The sequence below is a fragment of the Brachyhypopomus gauderio genome, chromosome 3 (assembly GCF_052324685.1).
Source record: "Brachyhypopomus gauderio isolate BG-103 chromosome 3, BGAUD_0.2, whole genome shotgun sequence".
Taxonomy (NCBI): Eukaryota; Metazoa; Chordata; class Actinopteri; order Gymnotiformes; family Hypopomidae; genus Brachyhypopomus; species Brachyhypopomus gauderio.
In genome coordinates this window covers 6,193,548-6,213,294 of record NC_135213.1, presented here as the reverse complement: position 1 = coordinate 6,213,294, position 19,747 = coordinate 6,193,548, and the positions used below count along the sequence as shown (strand labels likewise).

The 19,747-nt window shown below is 47.4% G+C and overlaps 1 protein-coding gene across 9 annotated transcripts; it reads left to right on the top strand.

The window, feature by feature from the left end:
- The first annotated feature begins 255 nt into the window (after positions 1 to 255).
- On the top strand, positions 256 to 19,627 carry git2a (G protein-coupled receptor kinase interacting ArfGAP 2a). 9 transcript variants are annotated; one of them, XM_076999108.1, is made up of 21 exons: positions 256 to 873; positions 3,680 to 3,813; positions 4,576 to 4,688; positions 5,170 to 5,275; positions 5,481 to 5,567; positions 5,644 to 5,774; positions 5,978 to 6,072; positions 6,342 to 6,387; positions 6,653 to 6,701; positions 6,940 to 7,012; positions 7,340 to 7,437; positions 7,751 to 7,862; positions 8,073 to 8,209; positions 9,515 to 9,664; positions 11,226 to 11,498; positions 12,228 to 12,491; positions 14,784 to 14,866; positions 15,177 to 15,350; positions 16,335 to 16,556; positions 17,593 to 17,656; positions 18,740 to 19,627. In XM_076999108.1, the coding sequence occupies exons 1-21, from the start codon at positions 822 to 824 to the stop codon at positions 18,953 to 18,955; spliced, it is 2,679 nt and encodes an 892-aa protein (XP_076855223.1). In that variant the 5' UTR covers positions 256 to 821; the 3' UTR covers positions 18,956 to 19,627. The 9 variants fall into 9 exon arrangements, with proteins under 9 accessions (XP_076855223.1, XP_076855224.1, XP_076855226.1 ...); XM_076999109.1 differs by having other exon boundaries at positions 257 to 873; positions 16,389 to 16,556; XM_076999111.1 differs by having other exon boundaries at positions 258 to 873; positions 16,335 to 16,585; positions 18,740 to 18,875.
- Positions 19,628 to 19,747: the final 120 nt, after the last annotated feature.

Below are 19,747 nucleotides of genomic sequence, written 5' to 3'. Positions count from 1 at the left end.
TCAGGAAGAGTAGCTGTAATGGGAAGTCCCGCATTTGGGCCAGACCATTTCACTCTGAGGGGGGGAGTTCGCGACTGCTTCTTCACTTTACAAAACGACATCATTTTGCTGAAAGTGCATGTGGCGCTGACGGTCCTGCTTCGACCAAACGCACTTTTAAGATGTGAACGTCTCCTGGACTGTGTCGTCCAGTTGTGGCGATTTGGCGCAGTGCGCTCTGACACGCGCGGCGCGTTCACTGCGCCCGTCTGCGCGTTCACGCCCGTCTGGGCAGATGAGGCGGTCTCACAATAAACGCGATCAATCGTCACAGGATATAAATATCTTGACGTGTTGGCAGAGATTGAAAAATACTATAATAAATGAAGTCTCTCATACCCAAAATTAGCATTGCAACACGGAGTTGTAATAAAATAGGTGACGGAACATGATGGAAATGATGGAAAACGAGACTCAAAGGTTAAACGAGTGCACGTTGCACTTGCGCCCTTCTCGACTGTAGATAGCGCTGGATAGCTGCTACACCAACCACAGGGCTGAAGTTTGCTGTCGGAACCAAAGACACACGCTTGTGTGCTGAGAGTGCATCGGGTTTCCGCAGCTGTGCATCACGAAAGTGGCGCGTTTCACGCCAGAAACTGCACAAGTTACGCGCGTTTGCGCGAAGCTCGGAGGCACAACTTCTGCTTTTGCGGTCTCCGTTAATCAAGAACCGCAGCTAGACAACTTCATTTTAATAGAGGACCGAACAATAAGCGGCATGTCAGTTTCCTGGGTCACTCGGTTCGCTGTTAAACGGTAATTTTGGCGTTTGTGCGAGGATGTCCAAACGGATCCGAAACAGCGAGGTTTGCGCGGACTGCGGCGCTCCAGGTGAGACGCGCGTCCTCGCGTTAAAAGACTAACCACCGTCACGCTGGTTCAGGAAAAACTTTTGCATTTTTCTTGGTTTGCAGTAAAATACAAGTACAACGCGTGATATAACTCGTTTGTTATGGTGAATAACGCGTTTGACGACATCCAAGTCTGTGAGAACAGTGAAGTATTATTTGAAAACAGGTGTTTTGTGTGCTAAGCCCAAAACTAACGGTCACGTCAGTTGGTGGTGAATACGATAAGTTACGTTAGATGGCGGATGGTTAGATAGGTTCGGTTACGGCTAGCTGGGTTTTTCTAAAAAAACAAAACATCACTTGCTCGCAGTACTTTTCTGATGTTGGTCTTGATGCCATCATGGTATATTCTCGCTGGTGTGATCAACAGAATGGTCTTTCAGTGTGCAGAGAAGAGTTATCTAGCTTTAAATGTATCCCTCTAAATAAATAATGAAGAGCTTCTCTTTTACTGCCCTGCTGTTAATTAAACTGACATTGCTGTTTCTGCAAAGGAGGAAGAGGCAGTCAGTGGTGTTACTGTGGAGGAGAAAAGACGCCAGTCTAGGACAGTGCAGTGTAGGACAGGTCAATGTCTCCCTCATCTTCCTGGTGTCCTCAGCTGGTCATATCGGGCCCAGTTGTGTCCTGCAGGACGCAATCAGCTCCCGGTTGTTGGGGGCGGACATATTTTTAGTCGTTCTGGCCTACGTTTTATTTTAGCTGACGGTAAGGGAGGAGGTTGGGGGAAGCATTTGGAGAAGAGAGAAAGAGAGAGGGAGACAGAAAGAGAGACAGGGGAGGTGGAGACAGAGGGAGAGAGACGGGAGAGGGAAAGAGAAAGAGAAACAAAGAGTGAGCGAGGCAGGCAGAGAGAGAAAGGATGAGAGGGAGACAGGATAAGAGCTAGACAGAGAGGGAGACAGATTTAGTTAAAGGGAGACGAAGAGGTAGAGTTTCTGGTGTCAGGCGCCTGGCCTCTTCGCAGCTGCTGTTGGACACTTCCTGTGTCTTTGAGGAAGTGTCCGGACCTCTCAGCGGATCCATCAGTAACTCACTTGGGCCAACAGTTGTTCTTTCTGCCAGTCTGGCTGCCACACTGTCGTTTATCTCTGTGGGGTGCGGCCTCCACTAGAACAGGTGGCACTCCAGTCCAGTGAACCAACGGATCTTTTGTCCACATCAAATTGTCTAGTCAATATTATTTTCATTTAAAAACGACAGTTATTATAAGTGTATTCTGGTTTTCAAACGGTCAATATGTCTTATGTCGATATGTCAGTTGTCAATATCTCACAGGAGTAACTCCAAACAACTACAAGCCGATTAAATTAACCCTTTAACGGTGTCCGGGCACACTCAATTTTGCTGCCGTATTCCGGGCGAAGTTTGGACGCTATTTTCGGTGTTGCAGTGCAAAGCTGCGGGTGGGTTTCCCCGATCTCAAAGGAAGAGAAACTGTATTCCAAGCTCTTTCGCGCGTGCGCATGCGCGCGACTAAATGCGTATCAGACGGGGGTGGGAGCGCAGAGATTCTGACGGGCTGAATATGGCGCTGAATATGTGCTTAAAATAAAAACAGACAGAAGTTGTCTCGTTGCCGGCTGCTTAGACGCACACATCATCAGCCGTGGTACCGTCAGTCCTTGGGGCTGTCGCGTGCGCATCTGTGATTTATTTGCTTTTTTTGGGGGGGGGGGGGGGGGGGGGGTGGTCGTGAAACTAAGTAATGCTGAGAAGACGCATGGAGGCTTAAATAAAATCAAGTTACGACCAACCTAAGCTTAACCTAAGTTTAGCTTTACATGGATTTCACAGGAAAAGCGTCAGCCTCTAGAGGGTTCGGGTTTGTGGTTATACAGGTTTCGTGGAATCAGACCGGTACTTTCTGAAGTACTGAATTATGCTGCTGTACGCTATTATTACTATCGCTTTTCCTATTGGTGCGAACGTATAACGCTTCAGCTGCCGGGTTTGGTAGCTGCAGACTGAAAGTGTTACACTGCAAGATGTAGACCTCTGGTGTTTCCCTTTCGCCTGGCTCTATGTGTGTGTGTGTGTGAGTGTGTGTGTGTGTGTGTGTGTGTGTGTGTGTGTGTGTGTGTGTGTGTGTGTGTGAGTGTGTGTGAGTGTGTGTGAGTGTGTGTGAGTGTGTGTGTGTGTGTGTGTGTGTGTGTGTGTGTGTGTGTGTGTGTGTGTGTGTGTGTGTGTGAGATAGAGCATGCATGTTCCTGTATGTATAAACTAAGGTGTCTCACCTGCAGGAGAATGGAAGGCCCAACAGTGTGCGTGTGTACGTCTTTTGTGATGTGGTTAGATTTGTAGTCGGTTAAAGAGGAAGTTACACAGCTGTACGCATAAAGCCGTGTCTCTTGGCCCAGGCCATACTAGGAAGTGTTCAGGGCCACATCCTCTTATCACGCTACAGTAAAAGTAGCAAAGCTCTTGCTTCATTTAAGCCCGCATATGCAAATCTTCAGGACCGTCGTCATCAGAGTCGGTAGAATTCCCGAATGTGCTCACTTAACCTTGTTTTCAGGGTCGTGCGGATCATGACCGCACGAGCATCCTCGTCTTCTTTCGTTTTTATTTAAGGGGATTCAGACAGATCCTGCTATGTGATCTGCTGCCTGACATCATTCCTGTAGCCACAGTTTGAGAGGAGAATTGATCTCTCAGAAGTGCGTGGTTTACGTTGTGCAGTGCCAGGCTAGAGCCGTAATAACCCTAATGGACATTGACCACTGTGAGACGTGGCTCTGATTGGATTTGTTTGTCTGGGGCTGTTGGTTGTTTGTTTGTGACAGACCCTCACTGGGCGTCGGTGAACAGAGCGGTTCTGATATGTGATCAGTGTTGCAGTGTACATCGCAGTCTTGGACGTCATAGTTCACAAGTGCGCCATCTCACAAACACAGCCTGGCCCCCTACACAGCTACAGGTGAGATGCACACACACACCGCTCAGATCTGTTAGTACTCACACACTCAAACCGTATAAACTCACATACATTCTGGACTTTGATGTGGCTACTGGCAAGATACGAGTTCACAGGCACATACACACACGTGTGCTGTATAAACTCACATGCATTCTGGGCTTTGTTGTAGCTACTGGCTGTGTATGAGTCACACACACACACACACACACACACACACACACACACACACATAATGTTTGAGTTGTATTGGAGGCCTGAATGTACAATGCACACTCCAAACATGACATTCACAGTTTTGGCTGACCCCTCTGTAACACATTATATATCCACTCCTGTAAACAAACACACATGCAAACCCCCCTCCCCCACCTGTCTCTGTCTGCCCCATAATAACCCACGTTATCTCAGGTCTTTGTTAGATACAATAACAACCCTTTTTTGCAGGTCTGTTGTCAGGATCTTTGATCGCTGAGAATGTATTCAAAATAGTGGGTTGACATTTTAAAGATGCCATTTGAACAAAGTCTCTGCGTGTTTCAGCGTGGTACTGATCTCCTTAAGCTAAATTAGCTCCTCTTCACCGTGCACTTTAATGAAGCGAGTGGCTACTCTTTGATGCCCAGAACGATCTCCTCATTTCACATCGTCCCTCTGAACTTATAAATGAGCCATTTAATATTAACAGTAAAGGCATTTTGTTACTTTGGATGGCTTTCGCTTGGGGTCTGTCCACTAACAGAGACGTTTTTCCTGTGTCCTCAGATGGTCCAAACCTTGTATAATAATGGGGCAAACTCCATCTGGGAACATTCCCTGCTGGACCCTGCGTCTGGCGTGGGGAGCAGACGGAAGACCTTGACTCACGACAAACTCCAGTAAGCACCCGAGCCTCCAGCCAATAGAAATGAACTTCACCAGCCAATAGGAGTGAGCGCTGTCGGCATTGCTCCATACTCTCAGCCAATAAGAATTCCCTGCCCTCGTACAGAGCCCTCAAAATTGTTCCTTAGCCCTTTCCTTTTTCAGTTTTCATCTGTTTGCTGTTTTGTTTTGTGCAGAAAACCTATTTCAAGTTTCATGTAAAAGTAAAAGTTCTTCAGAAGCCGTGTTGTGTCCGTTTGGGTGACTGTGGTTTCTTTCATTGCCCAAATGTGGCAGTGTGCTCTCGTGGCGTTCGAGAGCCTTTGAAGTTGCGCCACTACTGCTTATTGTATTTTAAGCAGTAAAAAGTCACCAGATTGGGGAGATTGAAGTGTGTTCCCACCTGAGGTGTGAGATTAGCGCTGGGCCGCAGTGCGCGCAGAGCGCTCGATGGTGTGTAGGCCCATCAGCCCCTCTGTGCTCTCTCTCCTTCAGCCCAAACAAGGCCGAGTTCATAAAAGCCAAATATCAGATGCTGGCCTTCGTACATCGGATGCCGTGTCGTGACGAGGACAGCTGCACAGCGAGAGATCTGAGTAAAGTGAGAGAATACATTTTCACATATCTACTCAATGTGAAATATTATTCTTTTTGGATAGTTTCCCACTTGATATGTGAATGTCATATTTAATTTAAATGTATTTATTGCAGTATACTGGTAAGTTTATTATAAGCACTTGGTGTATATGAAAAGTGAGGTTTATCTTCCTAATGTTCATAGTTGTTCACTGTGTTTGAACCACCAGCAACTCCATTCCAGTGTGAGGAGCGGGAACCTGGAGACCAGTCTGAGACTGCTCTCTCTTGGAGCCCAGGCCAACTTCTTCCATCCGGTAACACCCTGGAAAACCTGCAGTGTGGCACGATCTATCTGTAGTGTGTGCCTAATGTGTGTGTGTGTGTGAACAGGAGAAGGGCACTACTCCCTTGCACGTGGCAGCCAAGGCAGGACAGGTGTGTCAGGCAGAGCTGCTAGCTGTGTATGGAGCTGACCCCGGAGCGCTGGACGCCCACGGCAACATGCCCATCGACTACGCCAGGTGATGGAGAATTTGCCTCCCAAAAAAAATACCTCCTGGTAGGGGCATTCCCAGTGCAGCATTACCACTGCCCATGACTGGTGGGGCATGTTTGAGGAGTAAAACCATAGACCATGGGGCAAAAACGGTGTGTGCAGGGTAAAATGGATGTGCGGGGGGTAAAATGGATGTGTGCAGGGTAAAACTGTGTGCTGTGTCCACAGAGAGGTGGGCAACGTGGACTTGGCAGACCGTCTGGTGGAGATACAGTACGAGCTCACGGACAGACTAGCCTTTTACCTGTGTGGCAGGAAACCAGGTGAGGTCCACCTGCAAACGCTCCTCTTCTGGCCAAACCCATCACAACATTTGAAGGTGTAAGAACCAGTCTGGATATTCTTTGCGACCGTTCGTTCACCTTTTGTAAAATGCTTTTAAATGGGTTCCTGATTGACACTACCCATGACTGTAAAAAAAAAAAACCCAGTAAAATATTATCCACACTTTTTAAATAGCTGCGTTAATAAACTACTCATATTGTAGTTTAAGTCTTAGTAATGTTATCCAACACTTCCTTTGGATATTCAGATCACAAGAATGGACAGCACTTCATCATACCACAGCTGGCTGACAGGTAATGATGTTAAGACTGCTTTCCCCATATGTGAGTCACTCTCCAGGAGATTCTGGTCATTTCTGTCACGTAGCGTCTTGTCTGACTCATTTCCTTCACCTTTATTGATTCTTTGATGTGAAAGAAACATGTAAGTGATTAATAAGTAAAAAAATCTTCTGTGTACACTGAAGTTAGCTCCGCTTGTCGCAGCTGTGGTGTTTCAGGATGGTTATCGTCTTAAAGTGTTTTAACTTTACTCATTAATTTCTCATTCCGGTAACAGTCAGGATTTGACAGAACTTGCCAAAGCTGCAAAAAGAAAACTGCAGTCGGTGAGTTTATAGTCCTAATACAGTTAAGGAGTGTTTGTCTTCCTATAACTGATGACTGTTTATCTACATTCATACAATTCCCGAGTGTTTATCTAGTGATCAAGTGACAAGTCTGTGTGTTACATGAAGTGAATTTGCAGTAGTCTGTATGTAGGATATCTGATGATGAATGCGTAATGTATAGTTAATCAGTACCACAGATATTTATTTGCTGTTTGTGTGTGTCACATGGGAGCAGCTCAGTAACCACCTGTTTGAGGAGCTGGCGATGGACGTGTATGATGAGGTGGACAGGAGAGAGACTGACGCCGGTGGGGCTCCACGTCTCCACCACACTGCTACACTTGTCCTACACCCGTCCCTCATGGGGACCCGCATGTGGCCCCGCACAACACATGCTCGCAGCATACAGAGTTCTGAGAGCAGTATCTTTACACAGCAGACACTAGCTTAGCAGACGTACGTAAATAAATACAGACGAGTAGCAAAAAGTAGACAAGTTGCAAAACGTTTTTACAAGTTCACTAAAGTAATTAAGTCCAGCCTTTCACACAGGAGTCCTTATGGCTGTCTGGTGTGTTTGAGGCACGTGTGAAAACCCTCGTGGGGAATCACTCTGGTGTTTTGTGGTCCTACAGTCTGGCACACCACACAGACGCACAGCGCGCTGGCCAACGCCGCTGCTTTTGTGCCTTTTCTTCCTGTGAACCCCGAATACTCGTCGACGCGCAACCAGGCAAGTGTGTGTGCGCTGTGTCTGCTTAGCGCCTCTGTTCTCATGTTCCTAAGTCTGTAGGGTGACAGCACACACCACCAGTGTGATGATTTTCTATTTTGATATATATATATGTCCTGTCTAGTAACTCTGTTTCATCTTTCTAAAAGAACTGATAAATATATTTTTAATTATATTACATAAAAAAAACTTTTAAAGGAGTTTGTAACTTTGTATTTCTTTTATTACACTTGCTTGGAAGTAAGTACACAGTGTGCAGTATGTTTTTTTTTTTTTTTTCCTTAAAGTCCAAATGTTGGTGTTGCTTCTCCAGGGAAGGCAGAAGCTCGCGAGGTTCAACGCTCACGAGTTTGCGACTCTCATCATTGACATATTAAGCGACGCGAGGCGTCGTCAGCTGGGGAACACGTGCGCCGTTCTTAAAGGTCTCGTCCATCCACGTGGCCTTCAAATCAGTATACTGGCCTAACACACCTTCCAGTGCTCACCAGTGCACTGCAGGCAGCACCGTTAACTTGCTGATATGGTTCACGAAGCCTGATTACGACAGGCAGATATCATCATTTGTTTTGCAGCAGACGATGTCTGACCACACCAGTGTTGTTCGACACACTGTTTCTTCTCTTTTTCCGCAGACGAGCCGATGGCAAAGCGTCTCAGCAGCCGTCACGGCAGTGAGAGCCAGGACACCGACCAGCCCGACTACGACAGCGTGGCATCGGACGAGGACACGGACGTGGACGTGCCCTGCGGGATGGCGAACAGGACCAAGGTGAGCCAATCACAAACACATGCTGTGGAGGCCAGGGAGCGCTGGTCCTGTCAGTCATTTATTTTACAAGCACTTTTGTCACATTTTAAAAATATTCTTTACGTCCAAATAACACATCAATAAATCAAATGTTTTGATAATAAAAATAAATAAGAATTTTATTGGTGGCAGCTGCAGGATGATAAAAACCCCCATGCAATCATTTTATTTGGACTTGACTGGCTGACTGCCTGTCTGCTTACATAGCCACCAACCAGCCCACGTGTGTGCACTCTACAGCCTGCACGTGCACGTGAGCAACGTCCTTCACGTGACTCCATGCACATATCAGTGAACGCTAGCAAGCTAGTTGCACAGGAATAGCAGAGAATGTTACGGCTGTACCTACAACAGCCGACACCACTTCAGTAATGGAAAGAAATACAGAAGTAGAACAAACCAAAAAAAGACTGAATGAAGCACAAGGTCAAAGCAGAGTGAATTTTGGTGTGAATAACTTTTTAGCTATACCTGATATCTAACGTAACCTCAGCTAACTGTTGTAAACTAGCCAGTAATAAGCTAATCCAACTTCATCTTTGATACAACTTCCCAGTGCTGACATACAAACTTGACCACTGTGAGTACTGATCTTCTCCCGAGTATTAAAATACTCGTTATTCATATTCATGCTCATTAGAATATTGGGACCACATCCAGACCATGCTCAGCTGGGAGAGATGAACCAGTTTGGGTGGTTATTAATTAGGAGGGGGGGGGGGGGGTAACACTACGCTTTAAAATTAATTCTCCCGTCTCTCCCGGATCCGGACCGTGGTCCGCCAGTTAAGTACGATGTGCCTGTAGAATTAATGGCCAGATGACATTTCCTCACTTAAAAAAAAAACCCGGGACGCCGGACGTGAAATACGGACATGTCCCGGGAAATACGGACGTTTGGTCATTCTATATTAATCAGTGTTTTATCATATTTCTGTTCTCTTTTTTGTTGTAAGTATTTAATTTAACACCAAAATTTAATTTAATTTAATACCACACAAACATTTTTTAAGACTTTAGAATGTGCCCCCTTACGTCTTTAAAGTAGACAAACCATGTGTCCAGGACAAGCACAAGAGGCTCTTTGGCACCACCTGCTGTGCAAAACTCACCTATTCACTCATTTCTTTTCATTTAATTTATTCTCTTTTCTGTTTGTACTGATTGGTTATTGGCTAATTGATGTGGTTGTCCCCAATGGTTTTTGTGCTATGAACCAGGAAGACAGTCTTCCCCTCTGCACACACACACTGTTTCCTTGCTCAGAGTATGGACTCCGATGTGTCCGATGGCCCGGTGAGCGCGCGGGAGTTTCAGGAGGTGAAGGGAGCACTGGCGGCCTCGGAGGCCAAGATCCAGCAGCTGATGAAGGCCAACACCACGCTGAGCGAGGAGCTGCGAGTCATGCAGGAGAAGGTACTGCACCTTCAGCAGTTTGAAGTTCAAGAGAAGGTACTGGACCTTCAGCAGTTTGAAGTTTAGGAAAAGGTTCTAGAGCTTCAGCAGTTTCAGAGTTTCAGGAGAAGGTACAGGAATTTCAGTAGTTTGAGTTTAAGGAAAAAGCTATAACTACGCTATAGCGACCACGGTCATGTCCTTAACCCCGAATAGCTCCAGGGCGACGGCCAAGGCAGCAGAACAAGGCGAACGGCTTCGGAGTAAATGCCTGGTGCACCTGGTGGTGCTCTGAGGTTGACTGTCCCTGTCTCTCCTCCCAGGACAGGAACCTCACCTAGGGTTTACCAGAAGGCCAGCCTCCCCCAACACACCCCTCATCTCCCGGGCCTTCTCCGCATGCTTCACATCCGCATGCTTCATCCTGCATGCCTCCCACATCTTTAGATCCTGCAGGAGATGGCAGGAATAACCCAGCCCGGTTCCCTCTGGCTCTGAACGCGGCTCGGAATAACCTGACGTAACTCTGGAATGACCTGATGTCACACTGGAATGTTAATCAAACCCTGTTGTGATTTTTTGCACGTCAGTAATTTTGGGCCTCATTTTATTTTGGAAGACCTTAATTTATTAAACAAGAAGTGCCATTAAAATGATATGCTAATAATTGTGGAAGCATGCATCATAACCTGCTGTTTGTTGCTGCATGCCTTTTTTGACTGGCTAAAGAACAATAAATATTACGGTACGATAATCCTTGTGTCCTCACTCACTTCACCGTTTTTGTGAATGCGTCTGCTTTCTTACATTCATCATATGACTGCATGGGCATTGACATGAATTGTCCCAGTGTTATTTTATTTTGGAAGGTCCACGTTACATGAGCTGCATCAGAACGAGCTTGTAGAGGTCCACACATCTGCTCGTCATAGATGCAGACGAAACGCTACGATTAAGTACAGATGATTTGGTGATCTCAAAGGACATTGACGTTTGTGTGAATGCGTCAAGGATCTGATGTGTGTTCTCTCCAAACTGGATCTCTGAGCTGGTTTGTGCCCTCTGACTCTGAGCGTGGCGGTGGTGTGAACACAGCTGGGCACCTCGTGTGTGTGTGCTTTGAAAATAGCGCCATCTGCCACCATTGATGAGCATGGAGACAAAATGAAGACTTTTAAGGACATGAAATTCCCAGAATTCCCACTCTCATCCCCAACCAGTCATAAAGGCTTCCAGCCAGGGTCCAGGCTTTTGTCCAGGGCTTTAGTTCAGGAGTTTAGGTTTCTTTGGGCAGAGACCCTTTCTTTCTGTGCGTGCCCCCTCCTGCACCACAGATTGGTCTGACGTTTGGTCTAACTGCACACTTGAAGATGTTGCTGTTGAGATCAACCACATGAAGGGTTGGACAGATTAGCGTGATAATTTCACTTCCTGGAGCTTTACCCAGCTAGCTGAGCTACCCTGGATTTTCTGCTGATGTCTTGCAGTCTATCTCAGTCTGAAAGCCCCACCTCCCCCCTCCTCTCTGTCTCTCTCTCTTCCTCTTTCTGTCTCTCCCTCTCTTTCTTCTCTTCCCCCCCAGTGTCAGTCTCTGCACACTGAGAACAGCTCACTCAGGCATCAGGTTTCCATCCATCCTCAGTATCAGGGCCCTGGGTGTCCCTCCGTCCCCAACTCCCCTGTCCCCCTGCCTCCTGTCCCGCTGCCCCCTGTCGTCCTGACGCGTCGCCCGTATGCCTGGCTGAGCCGCCCCGCGTCTATGTATGAGACGAGCGCGGGTCTCGCGCCCTTTCTCCCTGGGGGTGAGTCCCCGTGCTCGGAAGAGTTCCCCTCTCTGCAAGCCTGTCCTACCCATGTAAGTACAGCTGGTCTCTAACGCTCACTCCTCTCCTCCCTGTCCTACACCCCCCTTCACACTTAACCTGAAAAGACAAAGCAGCACATATCCAAGGACTGAAATATGTTGTGCGATACCAGTCGTTCTCACATTCTACACACACTATCAGTGAGTACATTCACATGATACTCGTTCACATATTTGCCATTGCGTAAATAAGTTAAGTACTTTAGTTACTGCACTACTGTATAAGTACTGAGTAGCCTACTGTTGTTACTACAATGTGATGCATTTAAATAAAGCAGCTATGCAATAAAGCATAAAGCTATTTTAATGACACTTATGTTGTTGGTTGTAGGAGGGGGGGACTTTGTTTTAATTTGTTTATTTAAACTGTGTAGGGGCCTATTCTCTACTGTCCTCCTCTAGGGGGTGCTGCAACACCCGTTCAATGTACTTCCCATGTACATGTTAAAAATGTTTGATACCATTATTGTGGTATCATTATCTTGTAATTACAAGGCTGTCTCACCAATGATCCTGGGAGTGATAGCAAATTTTCAGACAACGGGAAACGTTGATAAGCATGGCAGTCATCTTGGAACACGTGTTTGTGCTACCACACCAGCTTCAGCTCACAAAGTGCAGGAGCCCAGGGCAGGAGAGGTCTCCATCACCCCTTCTCCACCCTCTTCTGTCATTCGTGATTCGCTCACAGTCTGCCCCGCCCCCTTTTGTTTGTTGTAGCTCAGGTTGGGTGTGTTCGCTGGCCCCTCCTCTTCCCTCCTCCCCCTTTCCTCCTCACACTCCTCATCATGGGATGATGGCGCCCCCGGGTGGCGCTACACCCTCACCCGCTCTGGGCCCCGACACACCCGGCCAGAGAGGCTCCCTCCCCTCTCCGCCTCATCTCCTCCACCCGTGTTCCTCTGGTCCATCTCCTCCACCGACGTCAGCCCTCACTCCACCCGCTGGTGTCTACGCCCGTCTTTGGGGTGCTGCTGCCACCAGGGATGTACCTCCGCCTTCACCGTTAACATCACGGGCAGAGCCACCCTGCTGTGTGCGGCTGCGTGCCTGTGTTTAGCTTCGGTTGTGCTAAGACGTAGCTGTCCCCCTGCTACTGAGACTCCGCTAGTCTGCTACTGAGACTGCTAGTCTGCTACTGAGACTCTGCTAGTCCGCTACTGAGACTCTGCTAGTCCGCTACTGAGACTCTGCTAGTCCGCTACTGAGACTCTGCTAGTCTGCAACTGAGACTCTGCTAGTCTGCTACTGAGACTCTGCTAGTCTGCTACTGAGACTCTGCTAGTCTGCTACTGAGACTCTGCTAGTCTGCTACTGAGACTCTGCTAGTCTGCTACTGAGACTCTGCTAGCCTGCAAGACTCCGCTAGCCTGCAACTGAGACTCCGCTAGCCTGCAACTGAGACTCCGCTAGCCTGCAACTGAGACTCCGCTAGCCTGCAAGACTCCGCTAGCCTGCAACTGAGACTCCGCTAGCCTGCAACTGAGACTCCGCTAGCCTGCAACTGAGAATCCACTAGCCTGCTAGTGAGACTCCACTAGTCTGCAACTGAGACTCCCCTAGTCTGCAACTGAGACTCCCCTAGTCTGCAACTGAGACTCCACTAGACTGCAACTGAGACTCCACTAGACTGCAACTGAGACTCCACTAGACTGCAACTGAGACTCCACTAGACTGCAACTGAGACTCCACTAGCCTGCAACTGAGACTCCACTAGCCTGCAACTGAGACTCCACTAGCCTGCTAGTGAGACTCCACTAGCCTGCAACTGAGACTCCGCTAGCCTGCAACTGAGACTCCGCTAGCCTGCAACTGAGAATCCACTAGCCTGCTAGTGAGACTCCACTAGCCTGCTAGTGAGACTCCACTAGCCTGCTAGTGAGACTCCACTAGTCTGCAACTGAGACTCCACTAGTCTGCAACTGAGACTCCACTAGTCTGCAACTGAGACTCCGCTAGTCTGCTACGGAGCTAGGCTGCTACGGAGCTAGGCTGCTGCCACTCATATTGAACTACCTGGCTGATTTTTCAACTGCAAAATGACTGAAGGATTCGCAAGATGCCCATGAATGCAAATATCATCTTGATATTTGCTTAAAAAGCTAATTTCAACCACATTTGAATGTGTTGAAATGTAATCAGTTTTTTCTCATATGTAAAACATAATGATTCATCCTAACACCCTCTTAACCTTAAATCCACACTGATCTTCTTTATCACAGCACAGTCTTGCTTGTGTCTGCTTTGTCCTGGGTGGGTGGATTTGGGTCACTGGTCGCTTGTTTCTCTTTGCAGCTTTGTGTTTTAAAGCTTTGATTTCCTGGAAGAAATCTAGATTCATTTGGTACACTCACTGGTAGGAATCAGAAGTGTGTGGGATTTAGTGTGCTAAATTCCATTCTATTTTACATGGCAATCTGATGTGCGTTATATCACATGAATCTGTCATCACATCTTTTGCACAGTTCTTGGCAGTTTAACTGCAAGAGCATGATGTTAAACTATAAGGAGTGTAGCTTCTGAGAAATTAGATATCTATACACACCTGAAGTCTTTATGACTGGTTGATAGTCATTATGACTGGTACAGTATTAAGAATTGTACATATGATGAATGGAAACTATTTTATATTTGATACAGTTTTTTATGATTTCACCAGCCCTGTGGTGTTGTGACCTGCGTGTGTTCGTGTGTCTCATCAGTCCTGTGCCGTTCTGCAACCTGTGCTGTAGTGTTCTGTGACCTGTGTGTGTGTGTGTGTGTGTGTGTGTGTGTGTGTGTGTGTCACCAGTCCTGTAGTGTTCTGTGACCTGCGTGTGTGTGTCACCAGTCCTGTAGTGTTCTGTGACCTGCGTGTGTGTGTCACCAGTCCTGTAGTGTTCTGTGACCTGCGTGTGTGTGTGTGTGTGTCACCAGTCCTGTAGTGTTCTGTGACCTGTGCTGTGATCTGTGTGTGTCTCACCAGTCCTGTAGTGTTCTGTGACCTGTGTGTGTCACCAGTCCTGTAGTGTTCTGTGACCTGTGTGTGTGTGTGTGTGTGTGTGCGTGTGTGTGTCACCAGTCCGGTAGTGTGCTGTGACCTGTGTGTGTGTGTGTGTGTCACCAGTGCTGTAGTGTTCTGTGACCTGTGTGTGTGTGTGTGTATCACCAGTCCTGTAGTGTTCTGTGACCTGTGTGTGTGTGTGTGTGTGTGTGTGTGTGTGTGTGTGTGTGTGTGTGTGTGTGTATCACCAGTCCTGTAGTGTTCTGTGACCTGTGTGTGTATCGTGTCTTTAGATCTCCAAGGCTGACAAGAAGACCAGTGTGTCTGATGGTGACTATGACAACACAGTCAACGATTCTGAACTGGATCATTCTGGGTAGAGAGCTCATTTACTGATTACATCATCTCAGCTCACGGTCTCTGCACCAGATCCACACTGACTAATGCACACTGGGTTTAATTCACACTGGATTCAAGGCACACTAGCAAAGATCTTCTCAAACGATTGAATTAATTATCAATTACAAATTAAGACCTTAGAGATCTTGGTCTGCAATATGGCATCAAACTGCAAACTACTCAACCAACTTGTAGCCTTTCCAGTTTTCTGAAACTGTTCTTTCTTTTGCTTTGAGCTCTCTCTCTCTCTCTCTCTCTCTCTCTCTCTCCCCCTCTTTCTCTCTCAGGGGGGGTGGTAAGAGACTACAGTGCACTCGCTCAAGGGAGGAGGAGCTTCAAGGTCCAGAGGCGGAGCCTACGCCAGCACTGCCCACTACAGAGGAGGTGATCCACAAGACCGAGCAGATCACTAAGAACATCCAAGAGCTGCTTAGGGCAGCACAGGAGGACCAGCATGACAGGTGAGACACGCAGAGAGACACATCCAGCACTCTAGAGGAAAAACACTAACCAACAGCACTTCAGAGAGACTCAGCCTGTAGCTCTGAAGAGAGACACACACCTCTCAGGACTTCAGAGAGACTCAGCCTGTAGCTCTGAATAGAGACACACACCTCTCAGCACTTCAGAGAGACTCAGCCTGTAGCTCTGAAGAGACACACACACCTCTCAGTACTCCAGAGAGACTCAAACTTTAGCATTGGATAGAGAGACATGTCTCAGCATTTCAGAGAGACAGATTTACAGCACCACAGAGAGAGAAACACATCCCACAGTACTTTAGAGAGAGACTCATCCCACAGAACTGTAGAGAGACAAAAGTCCCCCAGTGCTGTAGAGGGAAACACACATCCCACAGCACTGTAGAGAGAGACACGCATTCCATAGTACTTTAGAGAAAGGGAGATATTCCAGGACACTGTAGAGAGAGACACCTGACACCCTCCAATTACACATGACTACAGCACAAATAGTACATACACAAATGCAAGTGCACTATCCTGAGAGAGACACACATATACATTCCATCACCATGACCGACACTTACGTGATGGTGCTAATCTAAGAGAGACACCCCCACATGATTGCAGAGCTCAAAGAGAGAGACATGCATGTCCCGCAGTGCTGCAGAGAGAGATACCATACGACTGAACCACACCTTCAGAAATCCTGGGCCCAAGGTCAAAAGGCATAGCGGGGTCTCCATTGCAAAGGTGTGCAGTTGTGTAACACTCCTTCGGTTCTTCCCTTAGCCAGCCTTCCTCGTCAGCGTTAGCGACACCTTCCTGCTAATACCCATCCTCTTCCTCTCATCCAGTTATTCTACCAGCCTCTCTAAAATGCTTCATATCTGCCCTCCTGCCCGTTCTTCTTTCATGCTCTGTATCTCTTCTCATCCCTCTGCTCTCCCTGCCCCTGGGCTGCCAATTATTCGGGGTGGGGAGGTGGTTGGGGGGTGTTACCTGCTCTTGGCCCCGCCCACCAACCCCACCCTCCAGCAGGCCTCCCGAGTCGAGGCAGAGCGTCCGCCGGCTGCGTCACAGCCTGGGCTGCTTCAGTACGCTGATGCCCTGGGCTGAGAAGCCCCCTTCCACCCTGCAGGCCCTCGGGGGGCGGAGCTCCGGGACCGCCAGCAACCCGATGGGCCCGGGCGACCCGGCCTCCTGGTACTCGGGCCTGTGCACCTGCCTCCCAGGCACGGTGTCTTCCTCTTCCTCTTCCTCTCCGGCCCACTAACCCCTCTACCCCACCTGTTGCTGCTGGCTGGCTTGGTGTCAGGCTGCTCGACCCATTCAGCTCCATTTGAGTGTTTCCCCTGCACTCGCTTCACCTGGCGGATTAAACCCTCATCAGGTCCGGCTGCATGTTCAAACAAGGGCAAGGTCTGCAAAAGTGGCCGAGTTGGTGTCTAACCACTGCTGAGATGAGAACTGACCTTCATGTTTGCCTTTACATTTTGTTTTTTAGATGTAAAGTACAAGGTATGTTCTGGAAATCTGGAGAAAAAAAATTAGCTTTGACCACCAGTCTGAACACATCATATGTGTCCAGTTCATTTCAAGATGTTGTGAGATGAAAAGTTTATTAAAGCAGATAATCCCAGACATTTCCAGTACGCACTATAGTTTTTATTAATACACAAATCTCTGAGGAGAACCTAGACTAACAATTATTATTATTTGTTTGTTTGTTCATATATTTTAACATTCACTAACTTTACTCCCACTAACATACGAAATCTGCATGGAAAAGTATTCTAATGGATCATGAATCACTGCCCACCAAAGGTGGCAGAGTTTAGTGGTTTTTTGGTCAGATTCCATTCCCAGGTGCTGGATTTCTGATCCTAACATGTCAGACATGAGCTGGCGGGGTAACGTCCTGGATTACGTTTGTGTACGTTTGTGACAGTGAAATGCAGACTGGTGTGGTCGTGGTTCTGGACCGCGACATATCTGCCTTTTAGTGCCTGCCCTTGTCTGACATTGAATGTGATTTACATTCCTGAGATCAGGGAAACCACTAAACACTGAAATGCCATGGCCATACAGGACCTGAGTGAGACCACCCCACCCCTCTAATCCTAATCTCCTAATCCTGCTAATGGACAGTTTTGCAGTGGGTCTGGCCTTGGTTCTCGCTCTTTTCAGATTGGCAGGTGCTGTCTCCCAGGGTCTAACATCTCCCTCTCTGTCCCCACAGCTTTATATCCTGTGCAGAAAGAATACACATGGCTGTGAGTGGAATGGTCGCACTGTTTCCTCAGGTAAGGGCAACACTGTTCCGCTACTTCACAGGATTACCCCTGGTAGAATTATGCCTGGTAGGATTACACCTGGTAGGATTACGCCTGGTAGGATTACGCCTGGTAGGATTACCCCTGGTAGAATTATGCCTGGTAGGATTACGCCTGGTAGGATTACGCCTGGTAGGATTACGCCTGGTAGGATTACTCCTGGTAGTATTACTCCTGGTAGGATTACACATGGTAGGATTACGACTGGTAGGATTGTGCCTGGTATTATTATGCCTGGTAGGATTAACCCTGGTAGGATTACACCTGGTAGTATTATGCCTGGTAGGATTACCCCTGGTAGGATTACACCTGGTAGGATTACACCTGGTAGTATTACGCCTGGTAGGATTACGCTTGTTAGGATTATGCCTGGTAGGATTATGCTTGGTAGTATTACACATGGTAGGATTACTCCTGGTAGGATTACTTCTGGTAGTATTACACATGGTAGGATTACTTCCGGGTAGTATTACACATGGTAGGATAATGCCTGGTAGGATTACACCTGGTATGATTACTCCTGGTAGTATTACTCCTGATAGGATTACTCCTGGTAGTATTACACATGGTAGTATTAAACCCGGTAGGATTACTCCTGGTAGGATTACACATGGTAGGATTACTCCTGGTAGTATTACACATTGTAGGATTACTCCTGGTAGTATTACACCTTGTAGGATTACTCCTGGTAGTATTACCCCTGGTAGGATTACTCCTGGTAGTATTACACCTTGTAGGATTACTCCTGGTAGTATTACACCTTGTAGGATTTCCCCTGATTATCGTTCTCTCTGAGGTACTTTGCTAAGCAGCATTTAATGTACACAATGACTTTTCCAGGAAAGATATGTCTTTAGTAAGGTAATAAGAATCCCTTATTGTTCATAGATATGTTGTAGGAAAGTGATACTTTAACTGGTCTATACTGATCTTTGCTCAGGCCCTTGTGTCCTTCTAGTGGTAGTTTCAGTTGAACGATAAGGGAATAAACTGATCCTGCATCAGCCACATCACGTCTTGTAAGTTTCCCATGTTCTCCTGTTCTTCCACAAGGAGCCGCGCTCGGCGTCGGCACGTGCGTCTTTGCGCTCGCTGGCGGGTGGGGCGCGTCGCCTGCAGGACGAGTGTCGGGGGGCGTGTCCACCCGACGGGGCTGTCCCGCCCACCGACCCACTGCTGCTAACGCAGCAGGTCATCCAGTGTGCCTATGACATCGCCAAGGCTGCCAAGCTGCTCGTTACCATAACCACCAAAGAGAATGCCTACTGACCCCGCCCCCTGGCGCGCGCCAGGAACATGAGCCCCGCCCATTCCTCTCCCTGTAGCCCTGATGTGTGTGTGTATTTTATACCACAATTATTTGCATGTTAATTGTTTTTTTTATTCAACACAATTGTGACAGAAATGAGTGATGTATGAAGTCTCCACTGGACCTTACAGCTAAGCGTCTGTATAAACGGCTGTAACTATGCTATAGTTTCTGAGGTGTTACTGAGGTGAAGAAGCCTCGGGTGAATAACCCTAACCAAGGGTTAAACATGGGCACTAAACCTGCCTATTCAGACCACATTACCCGATTACATAATCTCAATCTGATCGGATGGGAACTTCAATGTGTGTGAAAGCTGCACGTGTGGCACTTCACCAACTCCTGTTCACACCTGTGCACTCCAACAGTGCACTGGCTGGTCATTTTGTTCTAATGGCCACATAAGACGTGTGCAAGTGTTTTAATTAGTGCATCTAGTGCATGCTACTGGAGGACTTGTGTGCATATCTGCATCCCAGCCAATTAAGAACACCGCATCGTCCAATCACGTGAAAGATCGCTTGGTTCAGGCCCCTGAAAAAAGGCTTTAAAAATGTTTTGTTGGTATATGTGGTGTGGAAAAAAACAAATGGGCCCTTTATTTTACAAATAAAAGTCATTTTTGTTTGGAACTGTGTTATGTTTTTGAGATCCTTTTCTAGCCTTCGTCTCAAGGACTTTTATTCTGTTTGCCCTGCAACTGGTGAGATCATTGACAGGACGATGATGTAAGATTATGACAGGAAAGTCAC

Bases quoted from the DNA above. Each gene is read 5' to 3' on its own strand.
- git2a (XM_076999108.1), top strand. From the start codon at position 822: ATGTCCAAACGGATCCGAAACAGCGAGGTTTGCGCGGACTGCGGCGCT. The intron at 3,814-4,575 runs GTGAGATGCACA...CTGTGTCCTCAG, and splicing joins GGCCCCCTACACAGCTACAG to ATGGTCCAAACCTTGTATAA. The intron at 5,775-5,977 runs GTGATGGAGAAT...CTGTGTCCACAG, and splicing joins ATGCCCATCGACTACGCCAG to AGAGGTGGGCAACGTGGACT.